At 55.5% G+C, this 24,227-nt stretch overlaps 1 protein-coding gene across 9 annotated transcripts; it reads left to right on the forward strand.

Moving 5' to 3' along the window:
• The first annotated feature begins 1,490 nt into the window (after positions 1-1,490).
• On the forward strand, positions 1,491-23,600 carry NLGN3 (neuroligin 3). 9 transcript variants are annotated; one of them, XM_034648895.1, is made up of 9 exons: positions 1,491-1,509; positions 4,429-5,082; positions 5,729-5,788; positions 8,367-8,462; positions 9,789-9,848; positions 11,631-11,780; positions 17,875-18,060; positions 20,159-20,948; positions 21,590-23,600. In XM_034648895.1, exons 2-9 carry the CDS (start codon positions 4,626-4,628, stop codon positions 22,431-22,433), a joined length of 2,643 nt encoding a protein of 880 aa, XP_034504786.1. In that variant the 5' UTR covers positions 1,491-1,509; positions 4,429-4,625; the 3' UTR covers positions 22,434-23,600. The 9 variants fall into 9 exon arrangements, with proteins under 9 accessions (XP_034504786.1, XP_034504784.1, XP_034504788.1 ...); XM_034648893.1 differs by lacking the exon at positions 1,491-1,509 and adding an exon at positions 1,722-1,846; XM_034648894.1 differs by lacking the exon at positions 1,491-1,509 and adding an exon at positions 1,736-1,769.
• Positions 23,601-24,227: the final 627 nt, after the last annotated feature.

The following is a 24,227-nucleotide window of genomic DNA, read 5'->3' on the forward strand; positions in this document are numbered from 1 at the left end:
ATCCTGTTCCAATCAACTCCCCTGTTTACCTTCCATCCCCTCAGTTTCTGAATTAGAATTGCATTACTACTCTTTCCTCGCTTCTCCAACCTGGCAACATATTATATAGGTTTGGGCCCTTGGTTTCTTAAGAAGGACAGCCTGCCTTCTCAGCTGGACCTTGCAGGTTCTTCGTAGCTTCTCGCCAGGAGGGAGAGGCTGCTGGGATGGGGGAGGGGCAGCGAGGCCCAAGGAAAAAATCTGTGGAACCGATTCTTCTGCTGCCCATCCCACACACTGGGTTTTGAACAAGCTTCAGGGTGGGGGGTGTGACAGACACTGCCTACCTTTTTTGCCACCTCACGTGCTCCCTGTCACACACCTAGCAGCATCTTAGAGAACTTGCCCCAAGAGTCACATTTCTGGGATGAAAACTGGCCCGCCATTGGCAAGTGTCCCCATCGAACTGGTAGTGGTGGAAGGATGGTATCATTCTAGGAGGAAGAGAGACCCAGGAAAAGGAAGGACCCCTTTTTTTCTCCGCTCTGTTGCTGGAAGTGTTTTCACATGACCCACCTTGGCAGTGACCCAGGATGACTGTGGTGCCCTCCCATTTTACAGTAGAGAAAACTTGAAACTGTTGCCCCCAAGTCACATTTGGAACTGTGGCAGGGTCATCTGCAGCCCCTTTGCCTTCAGGTCTGGGGCCCTAGATCTAAGGCTATTCAGGAGAGCCAACTAACTGCTTTACTACAAAGGAGTCTTCTGGTATGCCCAGCTGGGGCTGGAAGAGGACCAGCCTCAACCTGGTGGGTGGGAGGGACCAGATGATTTGACAACTTCAGGGGAACATCCAAGCCATAGTTGCACTGGCAAGGGTCAAGTGTGCTGGTAAAACCAGGAGTACTGATCAATACCCAAGTTCTAAAAAAATAGAATAAATAAAACCCCGCTTTGAGGTCCACAATGCCCCCGCTCATGTGGGACTCAGTGAGTTTCAGAGCCGTGTGCACAAGGAATGAAACTCCGGACAGGGTGCAGGCAGCCGTGACCGAAGCTCGCTTCTGATCTGTTCTAGCCTGACATAAACATTCTGAGGAACTGCATGCAGGGTTAGGGGGCTTTGCTGGCATAAGGGACACTCGGAGGGACTCGGGGTGGGGGGTGGGAGCTAAACAAACGGGACAGGTGCACTACATACGGAAACACGAGACACAAAGACAGCGGGATCTGGAGGGGAGAGCCTGAAACGGTGGGGCAACTGGCATGCTGACAGTCTCAGTCTGACATGGCCCAGCAGCAGCAGCAGAAAGGAACAACGTTGACCTTTGGGAGAGTGACAGGATGAGAGCCAAGTGCCCCCACCCTCTGCTCTTTGCTGCCTGAATCACGCTGGTGCTGAGAAGGGGAGAGGCGAGGGATGCTGAGCAAGGTGGAGACTCGTCTTTTGTAGAGTATGACCGGGGGCTCCGGCAGACGGTGCCTCAGTTTCTCCCTTTGTATCAAGTATCAAGGTCTCAAGCTTTGCAGGTAAAGTTTGAGCTAGCTGCCCTGGAAGATCACCTGTCTTGATTTGAGGAGTGTGTGTGTGAGAGAGAGGGAGAGAGGGTGAGCCAGGCGTGCTTAAGCATGGGAGGAACTGGGCCATGCCCCAGGACTTGAGCCATCTCTGGCACAAAAGGAGTTAATGGTAGGGACCGCGCCCCCCCGTGTCCGGGCACGCGCAGCGCGCCCCCTTGGTGCGCGGGCACAGCAGCCAGGCTGCCGGAGAGCAGATCTCGGGGATTCAGGTGCGGAGCCCTTGGCCTGGAGGCGATATGGGTGGTCCGCGGCCCGATTCAGTCGCTCGCAACAGCCCGGGGAACAGGTGAGGCCGCCTGCCCCGGTCTCTCATCCTCTAGCTGCCCATACCTTGCCCCAATCCTATCCCCTCCCAATCCCGGGCTCCTCCGCTCTCCAGCCAATGCTCCCCATCCTTCTCAACCCCATGTTCTCCATCGGCACCCCTGACCCTCCAATCCTCCCCCGCTTCTCTTCTCTCCTCCATCTCCTCCCTGAATCCGCATCCCTATCATCCTCCCACCCATGGTCCCTCTCTTTCCACAGCCCGGCCGCATGCTCATCAAAATACCCCTACTAAGGGCCCCGGCCCTATTCCTGTATTGCACATTGCCAGTTCCCCCTCCCCCGCAGTGCAGCCCCATCCCTCTTCCATCATAGCATCTCACAGCCAGGCTCCCTCCCCCACTCTCTGCAGCCCCCCTCCCCCCCAGGCCTTTATCCTATCCTCCCCCATTCCAATGCAGCTTTGTCCCCCAATACCATTCTGGACCCGCGTAGCCCCCAATACTGCAGTTCTCGATACCAGTCCATTCCTGCACAATGCCCCTTGCCCAATACTGCTCCAGCCTCCAAAGTACCCCAGATGCCACTCTAATCCCGGCATTGCTGCCTCCCCTTGTCTTCTCCCAAATTGCAAGTTGGACCAGGATGGAGATCTTGGCCTTGGGGACGCACAGTGGGTCCTAGGGTACAGAGGGCGTTTGGGGGTCGGGGATTTGTCTAGGTGTTCAGGGGGGAGGGGCTGCAGAGAACTGACTCAAAGGGGACCGGCATTTGGCACTGAAGGGTTACTGGAGAGGGAGGCATCCTGAAGGGGTTAATGGAATTTGTGGGGAGGGGCGGCACCGAGGGGGTTAATGGTGTGGGGGGGTTGCTGGCGGGGAAGCCGTGTGAATGAGCGGTCTGTGCCCCAGAGTTGCCATGGAGACGGTGAATGGGGGGATTGTGTGAACTCAGCTGCGGACTATACCCCCCCATACACACACACACACACACACACACACACACACACACACACCCCCACTCCCTCCTGCCCCACCTCCCTACTCCTACCCCTTCCTTCCCTTTCCCCTCCTCTCCCCCCCACCCCGGGTGCATTCTGGGATGTCTGGGATCTAACCCTCCCCACCATACTTTGCTCCCCATTTCCTCTGAGCCCCCACCCCTTTAGTCGCTTTGCCCACCCTCCCTCCTCCTCCTTCCCTCCCTCCCTTTCTCCTTCTCTCTCTCTAGCTCTCCCTCCCTCTATCTCTCTAACCCTCCCTCTCCCTCCTTTTCCTTCCTTCTCCCTCCCTCTCTCTTCCTCTCTCTCTCTCCCTCTGTCTCTGTCTTTCTCTGTCTCTCTCTCTCTCTCTCACACACATTCTCATTCCCCTCTCGTGGCGGCCTATTGCCGGGCGTTCCCAATCTCCCTCCCCCACCCCTTCAGCCAGTTCTTAAAGGAGCAGGCCAGCGATCTTGGAAGGCGGGAGAAATAGGGAAAACTAAATTGTGTGTGTGTGTGTGTGTCCATGCAGCAGTTTCTGTGTGCGTCTGTATGTATGAGTTCGCTGTATAACTGTGTGTCAGAAAGCCTGTGTGTCTTGAGTGTGCTATTTCTGTTTCTGTCTCCACCTATGTGTCACCATTATGCTGCATGTGTCTCCAGATATTTACCTATGTGGTGTGTGTGTGTGATTATAGTTCAGTAAGTCTCTGTGTGTGTCTCTGAATGTATTTCGCTGTGCTTCTCTGGCTCCGTGAGGCTCTCCGTCTCAGAATGTGGGACTAGATGAGGGATCTCCGTGGGTTTGGACGATATGTCTCCGTGAACGAATATCGTGGTGTCTGTGATCCTGGCTTGGTCTCTCTCACTCCCTTTTTTGAGTCTTTGTGACTTTATCTCCATGAGTCTCTGAGTGTGTGTCCCCCACACTCCAGTTGTTCATTTTACACTGGCTGAGCATCAACAATGCCTGGGGTTCTGGGCAGCCTGGTGTCTGCCTCAGTTCCGGCACTTGTGAGTTACAGCTAGCCAACAGAAAGGACCTACGCTTAAGAATTTGGGAGCAGTGAGGGCTGAGGAGAAATGTACAGGAGGGGCACAGGAGGGTCTGGGGACTCTGGGGTGTGGCTGTCCTGCCCTCCCCCCACCCACCCTGGTTGACCGGTGAGGGGGTCTCCTTGTGGGACGCTGTTCCTATCTTCTGCTTTTCCTGCTTATGCCTTTGAACCCCAGAGTGAGGTTAACGATCCTACCCTCTCCTGGTGTGGGAGGTCCCCGTGTGGGGTTAGTGGGTCCAGGGGTCTAGAGAGTTCACATGCTACTTTGACTCCGGCTGAACCCCCACCCCCACCCCATGAGCTCTGCTGGCTGAGGAGTTGGAATTGGGGACCTGGACCTTGCAGTGGCAACAACTGTCATTGGGTCCATCCCCTAGGATTTTCCAACCATGGCCAGGCACACAGACAGGTTCTGAGTGGCAGTGGAGATCATCGGTGGGTCCCCGGAACCCCGGGCATGTGAGACCTCTCCTCTGTGGGAAAACAGCCAGGAGCCCAGCAGGGCCCCCAAAGACTCCGACTCCGTGGCCATCTGGGATGACGCATACTTCCCTCTTTCCACAGGCCTGCCTGGCCCTGAGGGGGTCCCCTTTCTGAAGCTGTGGTGCTTGGACAACCTCTCTGCATTGCCGGGCACCTGTAGGTGTCCCTCGAGAGCTCAGTCTTGAGGTTCAAGTCAGTGTGGCCATGAAGGGGCTGCCTGTCGGGCTGATGCTGTGACCCTGGAGTCTGCCTTTCCTGCCAGTCCCCCTGCCCGGAACATGTGGCTGCGGCTTGGCCCGCCCTCGCTGTCCCTGAGCCCCAAGTCCACAGTTGGCCAGAGCCTGTGCCTCACCCTGTGGTTCCTCAGCTTGGTGCTGAGGGCCAGTACCCAGGCCCCGGCGCCCACAGTCAATACTCACTTTGGGAAGCTAAGGGGTGCTCGGGTACCATTGCCCAGTGAGATCCTGGGGCCTGTGGACCAGTACCTGGGGGTGCCCTACGCAGCTCCCCCCATCGGCGAGAAACGTTTCCTGCCCCCTGAGCCACCCCCATCCTGGTCGGGCATCCGGAACGCCACACACTTTCCCCCAGTGTGCCCCCAGAACATCCACACAGCCGTGCCCGAAGTCATGCTGCCCGTCTGGTTCACTGCCAACTTGGATATTGTCGCTACGTACATCCAGGAGCCCAATGAAGACTGCCTCTACCTGAATGTCTACGTGCCCACGGAGGATGGTGAGTGCTGTGGCCAGGCACTGCGCCCCCCCCGCCTCCCCGCCTCCCTGTTGTGTTTGTGGCTTGCATGTGGTTGTGTGCCCTGCAGCATGCCTCTGTCTGTCTGTGAAAATGCTTCTAACCATCACTCTGCTTGGCCTCCCCCTTCCTCCTCCCTGTTCTTCCCTCTCCCAGCATTGTCTGAGCTCCCATGTGTGAGTGACACTGTTACCAGGAGGGGCCTGGCCAGGCCTGAGAGCTTTGACAGGTCTAGGGCCAGAGCGCTGGCTGGGGGTTCCCTGGGGGAGTATGGGTCACGGCTGGCAGCTGCCCACGGGAGGGTGCTGGCTCCACCAGCCCCCGCCCCGTTGCCATTCCGCCTGCTTTGAAAGGTGGTAGGTGTGTGTGACTAAGGGAGCTGGGTGCGTGTGGGGGGCTGGGGGGGCCCAGCCTGGTGGGCATTGCTTAGGTGCCTCCTCTTTGGCTAGCCGATGCCTCCTCCCGCGGGGCTCACACTAAGGTAAGTGACAGAAACAAGGAGATGGTGGGACAGGCTCTCTGCCATGTGCCGCCTGCAGAGCAGCTCTTGGGGCCTGGGGGGGTGGGGGGGTGCATGCCCCTGGGCAGAGGCCTCCTGTTATTTTTTAGTTTTTTATTCATTTTACAGTAAAGCGGATTTCCAAGGAATGCGCCCGAAAGCCCAACAAGAAAATTTGTAGGAAAGGAGGTAGGTAGCGAGCCGGCGGGGAGGGAGAGAGAGAGAGAGGGAGGGCTGCCTGCCCACCTGCCCTTGCCCCCCAAGGACCCAGCCTTCCTTCAAGTAGTCCAGGTTCAGGGGGCGGTTGGTGAGCAGGCCTGAGCTCCACCTTAGCCAAGGGCCCTGGCTGCTCATCAGGGAGGATTTGGTGGCCTGAGGCAGGTTCAGAGCAGAAGCTGCAGCGACCCCATTTCTTCCGATCTTACCAGCCCCGGATTCCACCCTCACGCGTGTGCCAAAGACAGAGCCAGTGGTTCTCTCTTGAGCCACCTTGGGGGACACTCTAGGCAGCCAGGAGGGAGCCAGAGGCTCTGCCCTCTTCCTGGCAGGGCAGCCACCGGCTCATCCCTGCGTGCTCCTTCCTGGGTGCCAAGTCTAGACTCAGCTCTCCGGCCCTGAAGTTTAGACACAAGTCATTCTGTCAACCGCCCCCTACCCCTCTGGCCGGAGCATAGCTGTGTGACCAGCCCCCCCACCCCGGGCTAGTCCGGTGGCAGACCTTGGGGGGTGTCTGGGAACCACAGACCCTAAAGGAGGCACGAGATCCTAAGTTTTACATTTACCTCTTGCTGGGAGGAATGTGCTCCCCCGTAGAAGTAATTCTTCCCGTTCGAATACCACATCATGTTTTCTGCAAAGCGCTTTCAGACTTAGCTCGTAAAATCCTCCCCAGGTTTCTGGAAGCTTGTAAGGCAGGAATCAGTTTCCCAATTTTACGGATGAGGAAACAGGCCCAGGGGAGTGACTTGCTGCTGCTCAAGGCTCTGTCGCTGGTCTGTGGCAGAGCTGGGACCCAAACCCTGGTCTCTTGCCCCTCAGGGCCGTGTTCTTTCCACTGTAGCGTGCAAGGCAGCTCCCATCTGGTCATTCCCACCTCCCCGACTCTGAAAACAGTGGTGAAACGTGGATGGGCTGGGCCAAATTGGAAACGGGAACAGCTTAAGGAACAGGTGGAAAATCACAGCCTGATCCCTACAACCTTTTGGCAAGCTTGGAGTTTGTTTTCCTTTGAAATCCTAGGGCAGGGTTTCCCCTAGTGGGGTTGTCAGGATTCCAGGCCCGGATGCTCCCCGCTGAGCAGGAATCTCAAGGGGGCAGATGCCGGGAATCCACATGTCGAACGCGTGTGTGCTGAGTGCTCTTGACGCACCCAGAGCAGGGAGTGGGGCCTGAGGCTCTAGGGACAGTGTGTCCCCACATCCCGCCGCCCAGACCAGGACCACACACGCAGCAGGCGATCCACACACACTTTTTCCGCACAAGTGAGGAAGCATGGTGGCGTTGCAAAATACGAGTGCAGGGCTGGGAAGCACAAAGCCTGAGGAGAGAGCCCCAGCTCTCGTGCTAACTCACAGGGAGACTTCAGGCAAGTCTTTTCCTGGAAGGACCTCTGCTTCTGCCTCTGAAGGTGGTAGGGGGATCATTGGGGCCTTAACATTCCAGTAGCCTGTGAATGAACTCAGGGAGAGGGTCTCTTAAACCTGCTCCTGTGGGTTACTTGCTTGGGTGGGGGGGGGGGGAGGGGCAGGGAGAGAAGATGACCTTGACCCATTGCCTAGGAGGAATGATCTCCCCAGGGTGCCAGTGAGAGCCCAGGGCAGTCCGGTCCTGAGAGTCTGGCTAGAGAGCTGACTGGAAGTTCCAGTCAAATGCAGACATTTACCCGTCAGGATCGTTGACTGTGGGCAAGGCCAGATGCTAGGCGCTCTTGGGCTGTGGAAGGCTATGAAGTAGGGGCAAGATCTAGACAGAACCAAAGGCTTCATCTCTACTCTGACGGAGCTCCTATCCTAGTACTGAAACCCAGCAGGTCCAGCTAAGCCCTGCAGGCCAAGCTGGGAAGTGAGTTCCAGACAGCGTGGGGGAGGGCACTTGGTCATTCCGCTGCTCAAATTAGTTCCCTATCCGGTGCCCCCTGGCCATTTGGAACAGAATTACAGACTCTGCTTCTTGGGGGAGAGGTCTCTAGGCTCGTGGTGTGCATAAGGTAGGCAGGACCGGCCTGGCTGGGACCCTGCGGCAGCCCAGTGTTGGGACGGGGGTGGGGGGGGATGGTGGGTCGAGCTGGCCTGGGCAACAGGCCTGACAACATGGAGTTGTTCCACAAGCGCTAAGCTGAAGGAGCAAAGGTGTCCATGCAGAGGAGGGTGGGACAGTGCAGCAACCCAGGGGCACTCCTTGCGTTGGCGGGGGGGGGGGGGCAGNGGGGGGCAGTAGGGCCCCACCCCTAAGTCTGTGCCCATGCCGACTGAGGGATTTCCAGGGGGAGGACCTGCCCCCTCCCCCCACTTCCACGTCCAGCAAGTTGGAGGGAATTCATGTTTCAGGATGAGTAAGTCCCTTCCGTTTGGGGCGCTGTTCATTGTGTGAGTGATGATGCCCCGTGCCCCACAGGGTTTCTGAGCGCAGTCCTGGCAGGTGTTAAGACGGTAGGTGCCACCAGAAGTTCGGGAAGCTGGAGGCCATTTCTGCCCCTCTGGGCCCTGGCTGTTGCCCTAGTTGAAAAGCCATTTTGTAATATGAGGGCGGTTCCTGTTTTGATTAACAGCTGGAAGGGAATTCAGCCACCAGAGCCCGGACAAGCTGGGAAAGAGGGCTATTTGCTGCCTTCAGGCTGAGAGTATCTGGTGTCACAGACGAGAGGGTAAGCCCTAGGGTGCTGGCAGAATGACCTCTGTCTCCCCACTCTGCCCAGCGTCCGGGCAGTAGGTCCTCTTTCTCCACAGCCATGCTGAAGACGCACTTATCTCCTTAGAACAGGAAGGAGAGTTGGTGCCAGATTACCCACAGGTCCTAGATGTCTCTCTTCTCTCCTCTGGTCCCTTCTTTTCTCTCCTTCCCTTCCCTTCCCCCCCCCCAAGGTCCACCTCCTTTCTTGCTGATTTTTTCCTTCCCTCTCCCCCATCCCCAGAGAGGTGGCATGGTGCAGTGGAAAGACCATGGGCTTTGCAGTCGAGCAGACCTGGGTTTGAATCTTTCCTCTAGCGCTTCTTAGCTGTGTGATCTTGAGCAAGTCACTTTACCTCTCTGAACCTCAGTTTCCCCATCAGTGAAACAGAAATAGAGACAGTACCTACTTCATTGGGTGTGAGGATCAAACAGTATGGCAGAGATAAAGTGTCTGGCACACAGTAAATATTCGGTCTATGGTAGGAGCTGTTACATCATTATTCCTCTGTCTCCCCCCCCCCCCCCCCCCCCCCCTCTCCCCCCCCCCCCCCCCCCTCTCTCATGTCCCTTTTGCCTTCTCCCATTCCTCCTTTCCCTCCCTCCCTCTCTGGCTCTTTCTAGATCTCAGAGCAGTGCTTGCTGCTCTTAGGCCTGGTTCCTGCTCACAGGAACCCCATTTGCCGTTAGCCAGAGCAGGGGGCCCCTGCGAGGAAGACCAGAGGGAAAGCTTCATCTCCCATTTCCTCCTCTGGGAATCAGGGTCAGCTGAGGCCCAGCTTGAGCCTTCCCGCCGGGCTCAGGTAGCTCAGGGCTGGGGGCCCCAGTACCCGGCTCTGCCCTAATAGCTCCATCCATATCCAACATTCTGGCAACGCCACCTGTCACCCTCAGCGCCTGCCCCTGCTCTCCAGCTCAGCCCGCCTGTGTACACACGTGCAGCCCCTGCACCCGGAGGAATCCTTTCCCTGACTGGGTCTCTGGCTTTCTGCCCTGGCCGATACGCTGCTCCCGCCTTCCTAACTGGGAAGGTTGTCGGTTGAGACAGGCTGTTGGGACCAGGGAGGCGGGCCAGGGAGGTGCAGGGAGGCCAGTGGAGCAAGGGCCTGCAACACCATCATCCTGATGAAGGTCTGGGCCTCAGCCCACCCATTCCCTCGGTTCTTGCCATCCCTCCTGCCTGTCCTGGGCCCAAGCCCAGAGCTGGCTTGCTGGGCCACACTGCAGTCATGCTGTTTTTGAATTCTCTCTCTGTTTTGTTCTCTGTTCTGTGCTGTTGTGTCTCCCCGTGTCTGGTCCCCAGGATCCGGCGCTAAGAAACAGGGCGAGGACTTAGCGGATAATGACGGGGATGAAGATGAAGGTATTTGGGGGCTGCAGGGCGCGGCGGCTGGTGCATGGCACAGAGCCCCTCCCCTTCTCAATGGGGAGAAGCCCCGTCTGTCTGTCTGTCCGTCCGTTGGTGTGTTTCTGTTCCTATACGAGGCTGTTGGGCTGTTCATCCATCTTTGGCCTGGTTGGCCGCTGGGAGTTCCAGGGTGATGGACACGGCTGGCTGGCGGGAGCAGGGGACCACAAGCAGAGCCATGGGGAGGGCGGCCTCCTCGCCCCGGTCCCCTACCCCCGTCCTCAGTCCTACAGTACAGAAGCGGGCACTGCCAGAGACAGCTCCCCCCCACATCTTCCGTGGCTCACGGGCACCTTCCCCTACTGATCAGCAGGGAGAGTGGAGAGAAAGCAGGGCAGAGGGAGGGTGAGGGGAGGCACAAAGGAGACCGGATGGCGAGGACATACCTGGGTTTCACTGCGGAGACACCTGTGTTTTGCGGGGAGACTGGCTCCTGGGAGAGGGACCCAGCAGGACGCTAAGCTGAGGAGTGAGGCAGTGACAACCAAAGGGGCTGGAGATTAGCACCACCTAAAACCTCCCCGGCCTCCTTCCAGAAAAAGAGACATGGCCTTGGGGCCATGGGCTGCAAATAGGCTCCAGACAGGACCAGGAAGGCGTGGGCTAAAATGCCAGGCTGAGGCCTGGACGCCACAGCCCAGTCAGTAGATGGCATAAGATCCTTGCGTGATGGTTGAACCAGTCTGTCTTCCTCCTTGGGAAAAAAGGTTGTGTTTGCTTGGCAGCAGAGAACATTCCCTTCTACCTCCCTGCCCTGGCCCTGCCCCTCCACCCCTGGAGGAGCCAGACAGCTGGGGGGGGGGTCAGCTGGTGGCTGGTAGGGCCGCGCTGGTGTGGCAGAATGTTGGTCCAGCTCACACACTGAGAGGCTGCAGGTCGAGGTGGTCAGGCCAGGAGCCTTCTCCTGACTGCCCAGCCCCAGTGCTGCCGCTGTGCTCTCTGGGCTCGGAGCAGCCACTTGAAGGTCTCTCACAAAATGGCCTCTGGGGAGGCTCCATCTTCATCCTAATGCTGACGGGGGGGGCCGGGGGGGCGGCCGAGCAGGGTAGGGGGATGTCTCATTCTTAGTTCTGCCCCTCTCCTTTCCCCCGTCCCCAGTGCTTCCAGTTAAGTCTGCCTGACGCCCAGGGGACAATGGGGTAAATGAGCACATGGCTGAGAAACCATGTCACTAAGGTTCCCTCCACCCCATCGCTGCCATTCACTTCCTTTTACCCACATCCTTCCTTGTTCTCTCCCTGTGCCACCCCTTCTTCCCACCCCTCTTGTCTCTGTCTGCACTGGGGGACGGCTGCTGCCAATGGCCGTATTTCCATGTAACTGGTCTAGTTTTGGGGGTTCCAGGGCTTCCCAGCCCCCACTCTCTGAAGCCATGTCAGGTCCCAGGACTCCTGGGTGCCCCGGGGCAAGGACTCACTTGAGCCAGCTAAGAGACCAGCCCTGCCTCTCCCTCCTGCTCCCAGTCCCCAGGGCCCAGCCTTGGCCTACCTAGGCCCAGCCGTAGCAGGCATGGCTGACTGCCTTCAGCTGGGAGGCTGAAACCGGAGTCTGTAAAACCATCTCTGGCCGAGGCTGAGCTCCGGGCCGAGCAGCCCCATGAGTCCCGCCCTCAGCGTGGGCGGTGGTGTCCTGGCACCTGGGATAGCTTTGCCACCCACGAACCCCCCCCCAGGGCTCGCGGGGGTGGGGGAGGAAGGGTATCCTACCCAGCCTGTGTCTCACCCCTTCTCCTTGCAGACATCCGGGACAGTGGCGCTAAGCCCGTCATGGTCTACATCCACGGAGGCTCTTACATGGAAGGGACGGGCAACATGATTGATGGCAGCGTCCTCGCCAGTTACGGCAACGTCATCGTCATCACCCTCAACTATCGGGTTGGAGTGCTAGGTATGGTTCTTTGCTAGCTGCCTTGAAGGAAGCTCGGCTTTTCAAGGAAGGAGGAAAGAATGCTGGGGATTTAATGCTGGCTTTGGTTCTCTAGCAGGTGCCAATGTCCAGAGTCAAATGTTGGCATCACATGGTCCCTACGCAAGTGCTGGGAGCTTCCCCACGTTCCCAGGCCCTTCCCTGAAATGTGCAGCTGCTGCGGGAAATCCAATTCAACCTCCACACTTTCTCTTAAGTCTCAAGCCAGGTCGCTGCTTTCAGACCGTTGCTTGGCTGAGTTTCGCAGGGTCCGTGAATTTTCTAGTGTCCTTCCCCCATCCATCCCTACCCACCCAGGCCCACATCCCTAAAAGCACCACAGATACACAGATACTCCTTCTAGCCAGTTGCATATCCACACGCTCACATACCCTCCCATGTCCACACATCCACACTGCCCACCGCACACCCCATGCATACTACTATTTCTCATTCACCCCAGAAGTACACACATATACCTGTAGACGTATAGACCCCCATATCCACATCTACAGGCTGCCTCTCGCACACGCATGTTCCCTCACCACTCCATAAACACTCCACACACACAGTGTTCCCCGCACACATAGCCACATACCATATACCCCTATCCGCTCCGCATCCATACCCCATATGTACACAGATCTCTCGGACTCCCCCCTCATTCCTGTGTGTCTCTCCCTCCACATCTCCATATCCACGTCTACACCCACACTCACACTTCCTTCTACCCCCCTGTGTACGCTCTACACAAAGACCCACACCCTGCACATTCACAAATACTACACACACACACCCCTCAGATCCTTGTTTCCACGTCTCCATATGCATCCCAGGCGCTGCACTTACGTATTTCTCTGCCGTATACACACACCCATAGACCTCCTACACGCATACCCACATTCCCACGTATACACACACACGCACATAGACACTCCTCCCGTACACACCCACACATATTCCCCCACCCACCCTACCCAACAAACACATACACACTCATGTACCCCCCACTTGGCCTCAGATCCATACTCATGCACACACCTCTCCTTACCCCCACACGAGTTCATAACCCATGCTTACATACCCCGCGCATATATATACACACATGTACTCATTTCTACTACTCTCTCCACGCCTACATCCCATATACTCCCACACATACACGCTTACTTCCCAAATGCCTCCTCGTACGCACCCTGTGCCCTTCCCCCACATCCCCTGCCGTATGTCTGCTGGTCTTGGTGATGTAGGCTGCCCCTCTGTGCTGTCTCTTCCTTGCTGACTGTTACCGCCTATCCGAGGCCAGGGTCCTGAGGTAAACAAGTACCTTAGAGAGGGCGATGCAACATAGCGGGTCTTGCTCCCTTTCGGACACTCACCCAGGCCTCCGAGGGCACATGCAGCCGCGTAGCCCTGTGACAGCCGGAGGCAGACAGCTTCTTACCTGAAGGGCTGGTGTCTTCCAGGTTCCAGTGGAGGGGGAGGCTAGGCCATGCATCAAGTCTGGAGGCCTGGGTGCCGCACCAGCCGTGGTATGACTTCTTCCCTGCCCACTCAGCTGACAGGACCTTATTTTAATTTGCTTCAGAGTGTATTGTTTTTGTCAGTTCCAATCCCAGAGGGCCCGGTGCTGCGTGTCACTTCCGGTACAGTTTACGAGCCCAGAAAGGCAAACTTTTCTTTTTTCTTTTCTTTCTTTCTTTCTTTCTTTTCTTTTTTTTTTTTTTTGTTTAAAGATTTTATTTATTTGTCAGAGAGAGAGAGCACAAGCAGGGGGAGGGACAGGCAGAGGGAGAAACAGGCTCCCCGCTGAGCGGGCAGCCCGACACGGGGCTCGATCCCAGGACCCTGGGATCATGACCCGAAAGCAGACACTTAACCGACTGAGCCACCCAGGTGCCCCAAGGTGACCTTTTCTTGACTTACCCTCAACACTCGGTGGGCTAGCAAGGCACCTTTTTGGGGTTCAGATTGGAGAAGCGATATTCCCCGAAAACGGTGGAGCCCATGTTCCTTCAAGTGGCATGTGGATCCCGGGGATGAAGTACGCAAGGTATCTCTGGTCTCTCGGCGCTCTGGTAGGCTTGGGTTTCGTGGCGCGGCCACTGCTCCTCTGTCTTTCTGAGTTGCCCCAGACATCCCGGCAAGTCTCTCTCGAGTGTTCTGTCCATTAAGAAAGGGGATCTGAGTCTCTGACAGTAAAGGGGAAGCAAAGCTGGCTATGAAGCCACACGCTAGGGCTGCACAGTTCCTGAAGAGTCGGGAATTTCCAGAAGTAAGCTCACACATATAACCAGCAATACTCACACACACAGTAGTTGAAGGCCAGAAGGAGTTTTGCCACCGTATTTTCTTAGTGAGAGTGATGGAAGATGTTCAACTCGGCTGCTTTTTAAAATGAGACACACAGAGCTCCATTCTGTCGGTTTTATTGGAAAGCACAGAGAGTACAAAGAATGTGCCTCGGTTCCGTATGATTGGACCAGCTAGGGATGCAGGAAAAGAAAGGGTGAAGGAGCAGGGGGAAGGAAGGGAGAAAGTGAGGAAGAGAAGAAAAGGACGGGGGGAGAGAAAAGGGGACAAGAGTGACACCAAGCAAGGAGACAGGAAGGAGAGATTCAGGATTTGAAGCGTCACTTTGACAGCTGTGGGCTGCCCAGGGCCTGTCGCCGCTGAGCGTTCCCTATGGCATCCTGGTTTGCTGATTCCCTGACAACCCTCCTGCTTCTCTAATCATGAAGCTTCTACATCAGAAGCTCCTAACCTTTGGGGGAGTCGTGGACCCCTTTGAGGTTCTAATGAAAGCTATGGACTTTTCCCCCAGAAAAAGGTGCACACACACACACACACACACACACACAAACCTATAGAAATGGTTCTGTGGACACCACTGAAACTCATCGACGAAACTCAGGTTAAGAACTCACCCGCCCCACCCACTTTACAACCCCCCAACTCATTCCTCATTCAGATAACCAGAATGGCACTCTGGGGACAGGAATGTTATTCTTTGGGCTTCGGCTGTGAATGATCAACAGAACATCACCCAAACCTCAGAAGGAGTCACGAACTGAGATTTGGTCCAAAGTTCCCCATCACCTACTTCCTGTGTCTCCTTCACTGCCCGCTCTGCAGCACAAATGTAATCAGTAAGCCACTGATTGGATTCCGGGTACATGCAAGAGGTTTCTGTCTCTCGGTGCCAGATGTAGAGCATAGATCTGTCCTTGACACTTGGGGATTTTGTTGCACAGCTGAGACTCGGTTGTTCTGTGTCTTCATGCATCCCAGATCAGGCAGCCAGTTTGGGACCCCCAAAAGCACACACACGTTCACCCTTCCTTCAGCTTCTCTGGAAGCACGGAGCCCAGAAAAACGGTTTACTCTGAGGTGTTTCTTTGGACATCTCAGGTGATTCATCTATTTGGAGAATGCCGCAAGCCAGTCCATGGACCCCATCTTATTATTTGAGGAGCCCCCACGGGTCTCGAGACCAATACAAGAAAGGGGACCCCAGCAAGTTATCAGACATGGATATCCCCGGGGCTCGTGAAGTAGGGGCTTGTCAGGTTTTCATCTGGGTTCCAGAATTTAATCATACATCTTTGCTCGGGTACCCTTCAGGCAAACCGGACACCTGGTAAACACCAAGCCTTGAGGGACAGAGATGTGTGGGCTTGGTACGATGTGCCGGGTGCCCTCGTCTTCTGTTGACAGGCGCCTTACCACGGACTGCAGTGTCAACCTGGGCCCAGGGAGCCGGTCTCAGGTTTATTCTGACCATTCACGGAGTGTGCAGTGTTTCAGCCCTCCTTCTCACGTGGTTTCCGTGGATGGCTGAGTTTACTGGGGCCCTAGAAGTGAGCGATGGCGCTCCCACACCGCCAGGTTTTGTGTGTTCTTGGTTGGTCACATTCACTGGCTCCTCTGCCTCAGCCCGTTGGATCCAGCGCTTCACGCAGGACTCTTCCGCGCTTCTCGTCCCGGGGTTGCTGGGAGCCAAGGGAGAAGAAAGGGATGGTTGACTCCTCCACCCAGCCCTTTCAGGCCTTTGCTCCCAGCCCAGGGAATCAAGACACGCTGGTGAAATGTACTTTACTACGTTCAAACAGCGGGTTCTGCACGCTGATAGGACAGATGCATTGACACATTTCACGGAACGCTACCTGGGCCAAGGCCGAAGTCAAGTCTGCCGTGGCTTAAGTAAGAGAGAAGGGGAGGAAAATATGGAGGAAGGAGAAAGGCAGGGAGAGAGGACAGGAGGGCTAAGAGAAGTGCATAGTTGTTCATGATGGAGGGTCTTGGGCTTGGACAGCTGGGTCGGATCTTGGTCAGCAGACTTTTTCAGACTCGCACAGCACCTTCAGTGTGTGAATGGGCCAGGCAGAGGAAGGGCTGGTGCCCTTGTCTGGAGGAACAAGGGCTCCTCCGTTCATCCTCCTTCAGGCTTTCTCGAATTCCTTCACATTTCCTCACCCGGAACCTGGAGCTAGAGAAGGCTTGCGACTAGGTCCTGAGAGGAATAACTAAGTACTTTACATCCTTAATTGTACCAAATGTAAATTAATAACACCCTTGAAGAGGGTGAAATGAGCTCTTTCGCAGAAGCTAGAAGCAGGAGGACCTGAGAAAGACAGGGATGAGGTCTGGCACCTGCTTGAGTCTATCTGAATTGAGTCTCTGCCCGTGGCCTGCCAGGACTGTCAGAGAGCTCCCTGTGAGCTGAGGGGGCCTCCCCAAACGTGGCCACTCACAAAGTTGATCCCAGGTGCTGCAAAGGAGCTTTTAAACGGGGAGTCCAAAAAGACCGGTCCAGGTAGGGGTGTCCAACGTGTAGGAGCATCACAACTACCCAGCTGAAAAGAAGCCTTCTGAAAGCCTAGGGCTGGAGAAGATCGAGCCTTCCAAGGAGCCCAGGGATCAAGGAAGGGAGATGAAATGAGGCAGCACGATTAGTCTCAAATGGAAGCTGGGTGGGGGGGAATATAGGACATCTCTGTGGGATAGCCAGCAGGTGGGCGGGAAGGTAGTCTCCATGGCAACCAGTCTCCACAGCAGCAAATCCCAGCAGGTGGGTGGGAAGGTAGTCTCCATGGTGACATGTCTCCTCAGCAGCAAATCCCAGTGGGTGGGCGGGTGGGAAGACCTGTTTCTGTGGTAACACACTGCACTGACTTCCCCATTTCTCCACCAGATGAAAAAGATGGTCTCACCCAGTGGTTTTCTAACTTTAGCAGGCCCCAGAATCACCTGGAGAGCTTGGGAAAAACAGATTGCTGGGTCCCCCTCCCCAGAGTTTCTGATTCATCAGGTCTTGGGAGGTGGGGACATGAGAACCCACCCTGAGAATGAGGGGAAGGGACCACCTGAGGCCCTGGAACAAGGTGCAGATGGACTCACCTGAACGGGAAGGGCAAGCACAGCTTAGGGATCATTGCCTTTCGGGACCCTCCCTTCCTTCAGAGAGAGGAGGAAGGGGAAAGAGAAGTAATTATAGACTTAACAGAGTGCGGAGCGTATTAGAGATGCTTATATTTGGTTTATCCTGGCTACAACTCTTTGAAGTATTTTTATCTCCATTTTACAGAAGAGGAAACTATAGCCCAGATATTTTAAATAACTTGCCCAAGGCTATGCGGCCAGTAAGTGGTAGAGCTGGGGCACGCACGAACCAAAGGCCGTCTGACTCTAGGACCCCTGCTCTTTGCAGTCCATGTGGCCTGGGTTGGGAGGGTTGGGTAATGTCCCGGAGAGCACATCAGGGGCCTGGCCACTTGCAATTCTTGCGACTTAAGTCTCCCAGTTGGAGGTGTCCCCTCGAATAGTCTGGAGACCCCCTCCCTCCACACTGGAGAATGGGGATGGGGGGCAAGGAGCGATCCTTCCTATATTGAGAAGTTTGCAAGCTGCAGCTTGCAGAAAGGAGCAATGGTACCTGGTAGCTATAGGTGGAAAGACCCACACTGTGTGCCCCTCCTCCGTCCTCATGCCCCCGCTCTGTCTCCCGCCTGCCACAATAACCCCCAATCCCCCATCCCTCTGCCTTCACTGTCCTCATGCCCTTTGTTGAATCCAGGTTTCCTGAGTACTGGCGATCAGGCCGCCAAGGGCAACTATGGGCTCCTTGACCAAATCCAGGCCCTCCGCTGGGTGAGCGAGAACATCGCCTTCTTTGGTGGCGATCCCCGCCGTATTACAGTCTTCGGCTCAGGCATCGGTGCATCCTGCGTCAGCCTCCTCACACTGTCGCATCACTCCGAGGGTGAGTAGCGCTTGGGGCCAAACCTCAACGAGCAAAGTGCCGGCTGCCCACCCTGAGCCTCAGGCCTCCCGGGGTTCAGAGTGCCCAGGGGAATCAGCCGGCCCTCTTCTACCTGCTTGGCATCCCTTTGGGGAGAAGTGGAATGGAAATGTGCCTCTCGGGGGAAGAAGTCCTTCTCCCAGTGTGAGAGAGGGAAAGAGAGAATCGAGAATCCCATTTACATCTTGAGAAAGTAAAATCCTCCTGTTGTGGGAGTCGGGTTTGGGTGAGTGGGAGTAGAATGTCTATCTGAAGGACAGTGGGGTTTTTTTGGTGGTTTTTTTTTTTTTTGGCAAGGGAAATCTTTCAGTTTGGGAAGGCCATGTGACTTTAGGATAGAGATCTAGGGTGGGAATTAGTTTTTAGGTGTAAGAAACACTCATTCTCTGCCTTTCTCTCTGAAGAACAAGTCTGTACAGGAAGGGAACTGTCCTTAAGTGGGGAGGTGGGTCTGAACAGTGAGGATCGCTAACCTGTGGCGTGGGCCTTTTCTGAGGGGTGGTGATTGACCTTGTAGCCCACACCAGATCTCCTCCCAGGCTGGGCAACCCAAAGGCACACTCTCATTCTTAGCCCAGAGGAAAGCCTCTCTCCTTGCTCTGCTAGTGACTCTTCAAGGGAGCCGAACAGGCCCTCTTTGGCCCAGCAGGGAAAGTTCTCTTCACCTCTGTACTGTAGAACACATTCTATCTCTGAGAGGCAAAGATGAGCTTCTCATGAAGAAGGGATCTTCCTGAAATAGGTACCCTTCGCTGAAGGAAGGAAGTCTGTGAGAGAGGGCAAGGTTTTTTTGTTGGAATCAACCCCGTGAGCGAGGGATATTCTCACAGGAAGACTTTTGATGCCCTCTTGGAAGAAGGCCTGTCTGTCTGAGAGAGGAAAATCACCTTCTCTGGCCTAGACAATCAGCCCCTGTCCGTCCAGGGGGCCCCTGGGGAGGGGCGACCATGGTGAGTTCTGCATCACACCTTGGAATGTGTTTCCAGGTGACAGTGATGGGGACAGGGAACCCTTTCTCCACAAAGGGGGGTGAGGTGACTGGCTGTGAGGGTGCCTCTGTCTGAAAAGAGGAATGGTGCCTCCTCTGATTGGGAACTATTTCCCTGGGAGGAGAAGGCCTTTCTTGGAGTGGTGCTGCATTCTGTCTCCGAAGGGGCCTGGCTACCATAAAGAGTTGTTCTCTCAGTCTTCTGCAACTGATTCATGGAGAATCATCTTTTGAAAAGTGAGGCTCTCTCTTAAGTAGTAATCTATATTTCTCTCCCTCTCTTTCTACCCATGCCAACTGCCTTTCTCTCAGAGGAAAGGAACTGTGTGCCTGAGGGCCAGATGATCCCTTACTTGGGAATGTTGGGGCCAGGGAGAGCACGATACCCCTTTTTTTCTTGGGGGGCAGGAAGAATCATCCATTTTTTTAGTTTGGAGGACTGGCTCCCTCTTTGCTAGGGGAAAATCTGGATCTGAGGCATTAGTAGCTTCAGGAAAAGGAAAGTCTCTGTGGAGACTACATGCTGGGAGGGCACGTTCCCTGGGGACATTGAGATCCCAAGGCCTTTGCCCTCGGGAATCTTTCCCCAAAGTCCGAGAATGTGAGGCTCTCTCCTGCCTGCATTTCTCATCTCTCATGAAAAAGACCCCTTTGTGATGGAAGTGCCAGCTCCCTGGTGGTGTGCTGGCACAGAGCTGGGCCCAGCTGGGCAGGAAGCAAGAAGGGAAGACAAGGAGAGATAAAGAGAAGGAGCATAAGGAAGCTGATGTCTGGGACCCAACAGGTTAATTCTTTCTGGCATTTCCTTAACCCCCAAGTTACCAACCCTCATCCCAGAGCAAGGAAGCAAGAAGCAGGCAGAGGATCAGTCAACGCAGGGGCCCAGCAACCCCTCCTCTGGTCCTAATCCATCATCCCCGCCGGAAGGTCCCTTCTTCCTTCATAGCTCATTGCACCCATAGGGCAGCCTCAGTGACAGAGGAGTTCAATTTGTCCCTCAGGGACAGGCATGGGAGGCCTAGGCTGTGGGGGACGTGACGAATCTGACCTGGTGCTGCTTGTCTTCTGTAGGGCTTTTCCAGAGGGCCATCATCCAGAGTGGTTCTGCCCTCTCCAGCTGGGCTGTGAACTACCAGCCAGTGAAGTATACCAGCCTGCTGGCCGACAAGGTAGGCTGTAATGTGCTAGACACGGTGGACATGGTGGACTGTCTTCGTCAAAAGAGTGCTAAGGAGCTGGTAGAGCAGGACATCCAGCCAGCCCGCTACCATGTGGCCTTTGGCCCTGTGATTGATGGCGATGTCATTCCTGATGACCCTGAGATTCTCATGGAGCAGGGCGAGTTCCTCAACTATGACATTATGCTAGGTGTCAACCAGGGCGAGGGGCTCAAGTTCGTGGAAGGGGTGGTGGACCCCGAGGATGGTGTCTCTGGCACTGACTTTGACTACTCAGTCTCCAACTTTGTGGACAATCTGTATGGCTATCCTGAGGGTAAGGACACCCTGCGGGAGACCATCAAGTTCATGTACACAGACTGGGCAGACCGTGACAATCCGGAGACACGCCGCAAAACACTGGTGGCTCTCTTCACTGACCACCAGTGGGTGGAGCCCTCGGTGGTGACTGCCGATTTGCATGCCCGCTATGGCTCACCTACCTACTTCTACGCCTTCTACCATCACTGCCAGAGCCTCATGAAGCCTGCTTGGTCAGATGCAGCTCATGGGGACGAAGTACCCTATGTTTTTGGTGTCCCTATGGTAGGCCCCACTGACCTCTTCCCCTGCAATTTCTCCAAGAACGACGTTATGCTCAGTGCTGTTGTCATGACCTACTGGACCAACTTTGCCAAGACCGGGTAAGGAGAAAGTGGGGGTTGCTCTTCTCTGGGACCCCAGCATGCCTTCCCCTCTGCTCCTCCATTGAAACCTCTTCCATCATCTCCTTTTTAAAAGATACTCCCCCAAATCTTCCTTGGTGACCTCTTCACCCCCTTCCTACTTCCTCCTTTGGAGACTTTCGTGCCATTTCTTCCCTCAAAAATGTGGTCGAGTCTCAGAACTCAGTTAGCATTAGGACTGAGCAGCAGGGAGAGTTACTGGCAGAACTATGGGATTTAAGGTTAGATGGTCAGAGGCCGAGTGAAGTGGGAATACAGTACTTTCATAAAGAGCTTTTCAAGGGTTCTTGGACAAACTGGGCAGCCGAAAAGATTGGTGGATGCTTGGTAGCATGGGAGAAGAAAAAGCATCTATACAATGACCTTACAGGATGGGCACAGGGAAGGATGAGCCAGTGTCCCTGAGACGGTGGGCAATAGGAATTCAAGGCCCAGGGAAGAGGAGGGATGTGGGTAGAGGGAGGGACCCTGAAAAAGATGGAAATGTGGGAAGTTCTGGACCAGGGAAGAGGTTCAGAAGTGGGTGTGAGAGGAAGAATGCTGGGCCCTTTGCTCACCTAGGTAGAGTGGTGACCCCAGATTTCCATGTGGTATTTCAGGGATCCCAACAAGCCGGTCCCCCAGGACACCAAGTTCATTCACACCAAGGCCAACCGCTTTGAGGAAGTAGCCTGGTCCAAATACAATCCCCGAGACCAGCTCTACCTTCACATCGGGCTGAAACCAAGGGTCCGTGATCATTACCGGGCCACCAAGGTGGCCTTCTGGAAACACCTGGTGCCCCACCTATACAACCTGCATGACATGTTCCACTATACGTCCACAACCACCAAAGTGCCGCCCCCGGATACCACCCACAGCTCCCACATCACCCGCAGGCCCAACGGCAAGACTTGGAGCACCAAGCGGCCAGCCATCTCCCCTGCCTACAGCAATGAGAATGCCCAAGGGTCCTGGAACAGGGACCAGGATGCAGGGCCGCTTCTGGTGGAGAACCCTCGTGACTACTCCACCGAATTAAGTGTCACCATCGCTGTGGGGGCCTCCCTCCTGTTCCTTAACGTCCTGGCCTTCGCCGCCCTCTACTACCGCAAGGACAAACGGCGTCAGGAGCCCCTGCGGCAGCCCAGCCCTCAGAGGGGAGCCGGGGCCCCTGAATTGGGAGCTGCTCCTGAGGAGGAGCTGGCAGCATTACAGCTGGGCCCCACCCACCATGAATGTGAGGCTGGTCCCCCCCATGACACACTGCGCCTCACTGCGCTGCCCGACTACACGCTGACCCTGCGTCGCTCCCCTGATGACATCCCACTCATGACACCCAACACCATCACTATGATTCCCAACTCCCTGGTAGGGCTGCAGACATTGCACCCCTATAACACCTTTGCCACAGGGTTCAACAGTACCGGGCTGCCCCACTCACACTCCACTACCCGGGTATAGCTCCAGACCAGAGCACAGCCTATCTCCTGGCTCCCTCCCTCCCATATCCACGGACACACATGCACACACAGACACACATAGACACACACACACACACATACACACAGACATGTACAGACATATATGTATACGCACACACCCACACCCGACAGCAGACCCACCTGCACAAACATAGACAGACGTGGACATGCACCTGCATGTACAAAAACACAAATAAGGAAGTAAACCTGAACAAACCCTTCAAATGGGGACACAAGTGAGTCCTTGAGAAACCGAGGACCTGTGGAACAGCAACTAAAGCCAGCTCCCTGAGCCTGATCACAGACACTCCTGGGGGCCCGAAAGCACCAGCTGGACACCCCCTTGGTGCTCACCTTCTGCCTCTCTTGGAACTGCACCACCCACCAACTCCAGACTTGGGAGCTTTAAAGAGCAGAGTAGCTCTTTCTCCCCCAGACTTGGTCTTTTTTCTGGGTCTTGTTTTTGTTGATTTTTTAAAATAATTTTGGAACACATGCTTCTCCAACCCATGAGTGCAAAGAGGTTCCGGAAGGGAGGCTCCAGGCCTATGTCTGTCTGGCTCTGGAACCCCCAGTGCTCACACAATCCGGCTGAGGAACATGACCCCCAAGAAAGAAACAGATTCGAGCAAGACCATGGGGTGGAAGGAGAAAGGGGCTACTGCTGGATGGGGTTGGAGAGCCATAGGGGAGAATTCTCCAGCCATCTCTGTGTCCCTGTGGAGGGCTGTAGAGACTGCAGGGTGACCTGCTTTCCCCCAAAGGCCGGGAGCATTGGCCTGGCTAGACCAGGGGACCCTAGATTTGGTGAATGAGGTTCTGGTAGAGGCCATCATTATCTGGCCTCTGGGTGTAATCTGGGTTCTGCCTCTGCTCTTGGGGTAATGGTATCAGAAATTTGCCCCATTTTCTTTACAGAGTCTCTTTTGTGTCTGTCATTTCTCTTTCAAAAAGGCGGTGTTTTTTTTGTTGTTGTTGTTGTTGTTGGCTTTTTTTTTAAAGAAAAGTTCTTAAAACACTAACGGAAACCCATGGAGTTTGTCCTTTGTAAAAATTTTAAACACAGTGTCTTGATATAAAAATAAAAAATCCAGTTAGCACTCCCAACCTGCCTCCCTTGCACAGGCCTTGCCCCAACAGACCTCCCAGCAGGGTGCCCCTGTGGGCTAGGAATCCAGCCTGCCTCTGCATCCTGTGCCTTTAAGCTGAGACAAGTCTGGGCTACAGTCTGCAGCTGCCCCCCCCCCATGTAGGCCTGTCCAATCTTAAGCAGGTTGCGGTCCCTGTACCCCCTGCCCCACCCCCAATGTTCTGGGTTCCTGCAGCTGAAGCTTTCTCTCAGCACCAGGGGCCTCCTAATGAAATGGCAAAAAATAACACTTCTTCCTCCTCCATCCTCCTCCTCTTCCTCCTTCCACTAACCGCAGCCAGCCGCTGCTGCAAACCACCGCGGCCATCACCCGCTGCTGCCACCGCCACCATCACCACCATTCTGCCCCCATCCTGGACCGGGGGCTGGGAGGAGGTGTGAGCTCTAACAGGGCTGAAGTTCTTTCTCATATCTGACTCCAGTGCGCCATCAGATATGCGGACCCCCTGGCCTTGGGGGACTGACAGAGCAGGTGCCCTCTCTTCCCCAGGGATACTTGTTTCCGGTTCTGTGACTTACACGTGGAGAACTCACTGGAGCCCTGGCAGTGATTTCTCTCCGGGATTGCCATCAGGGGCTCGCCCATCAACCCCGGGTCAGGAGGGCGGGTTCAAGGCGGGCTCC

The sequence above is a fragment of the Ailuropoda melanoleuca genome, chromosome X, assembly GCF_002007445.2.
Source record: "Ailuropoda melanoleuca isolate Jingjing chromosome X, ASM200744v2, whole genome shotgun sequence".
In the NCBI taxonomy this organism is placed as follows: domain Eukaryota; kingdom Metazoa; phylum Chordata; class Mammalia; order Carnivora; family Ursidae; genus Ailuropoda; species Ailuropoda melanoleuca.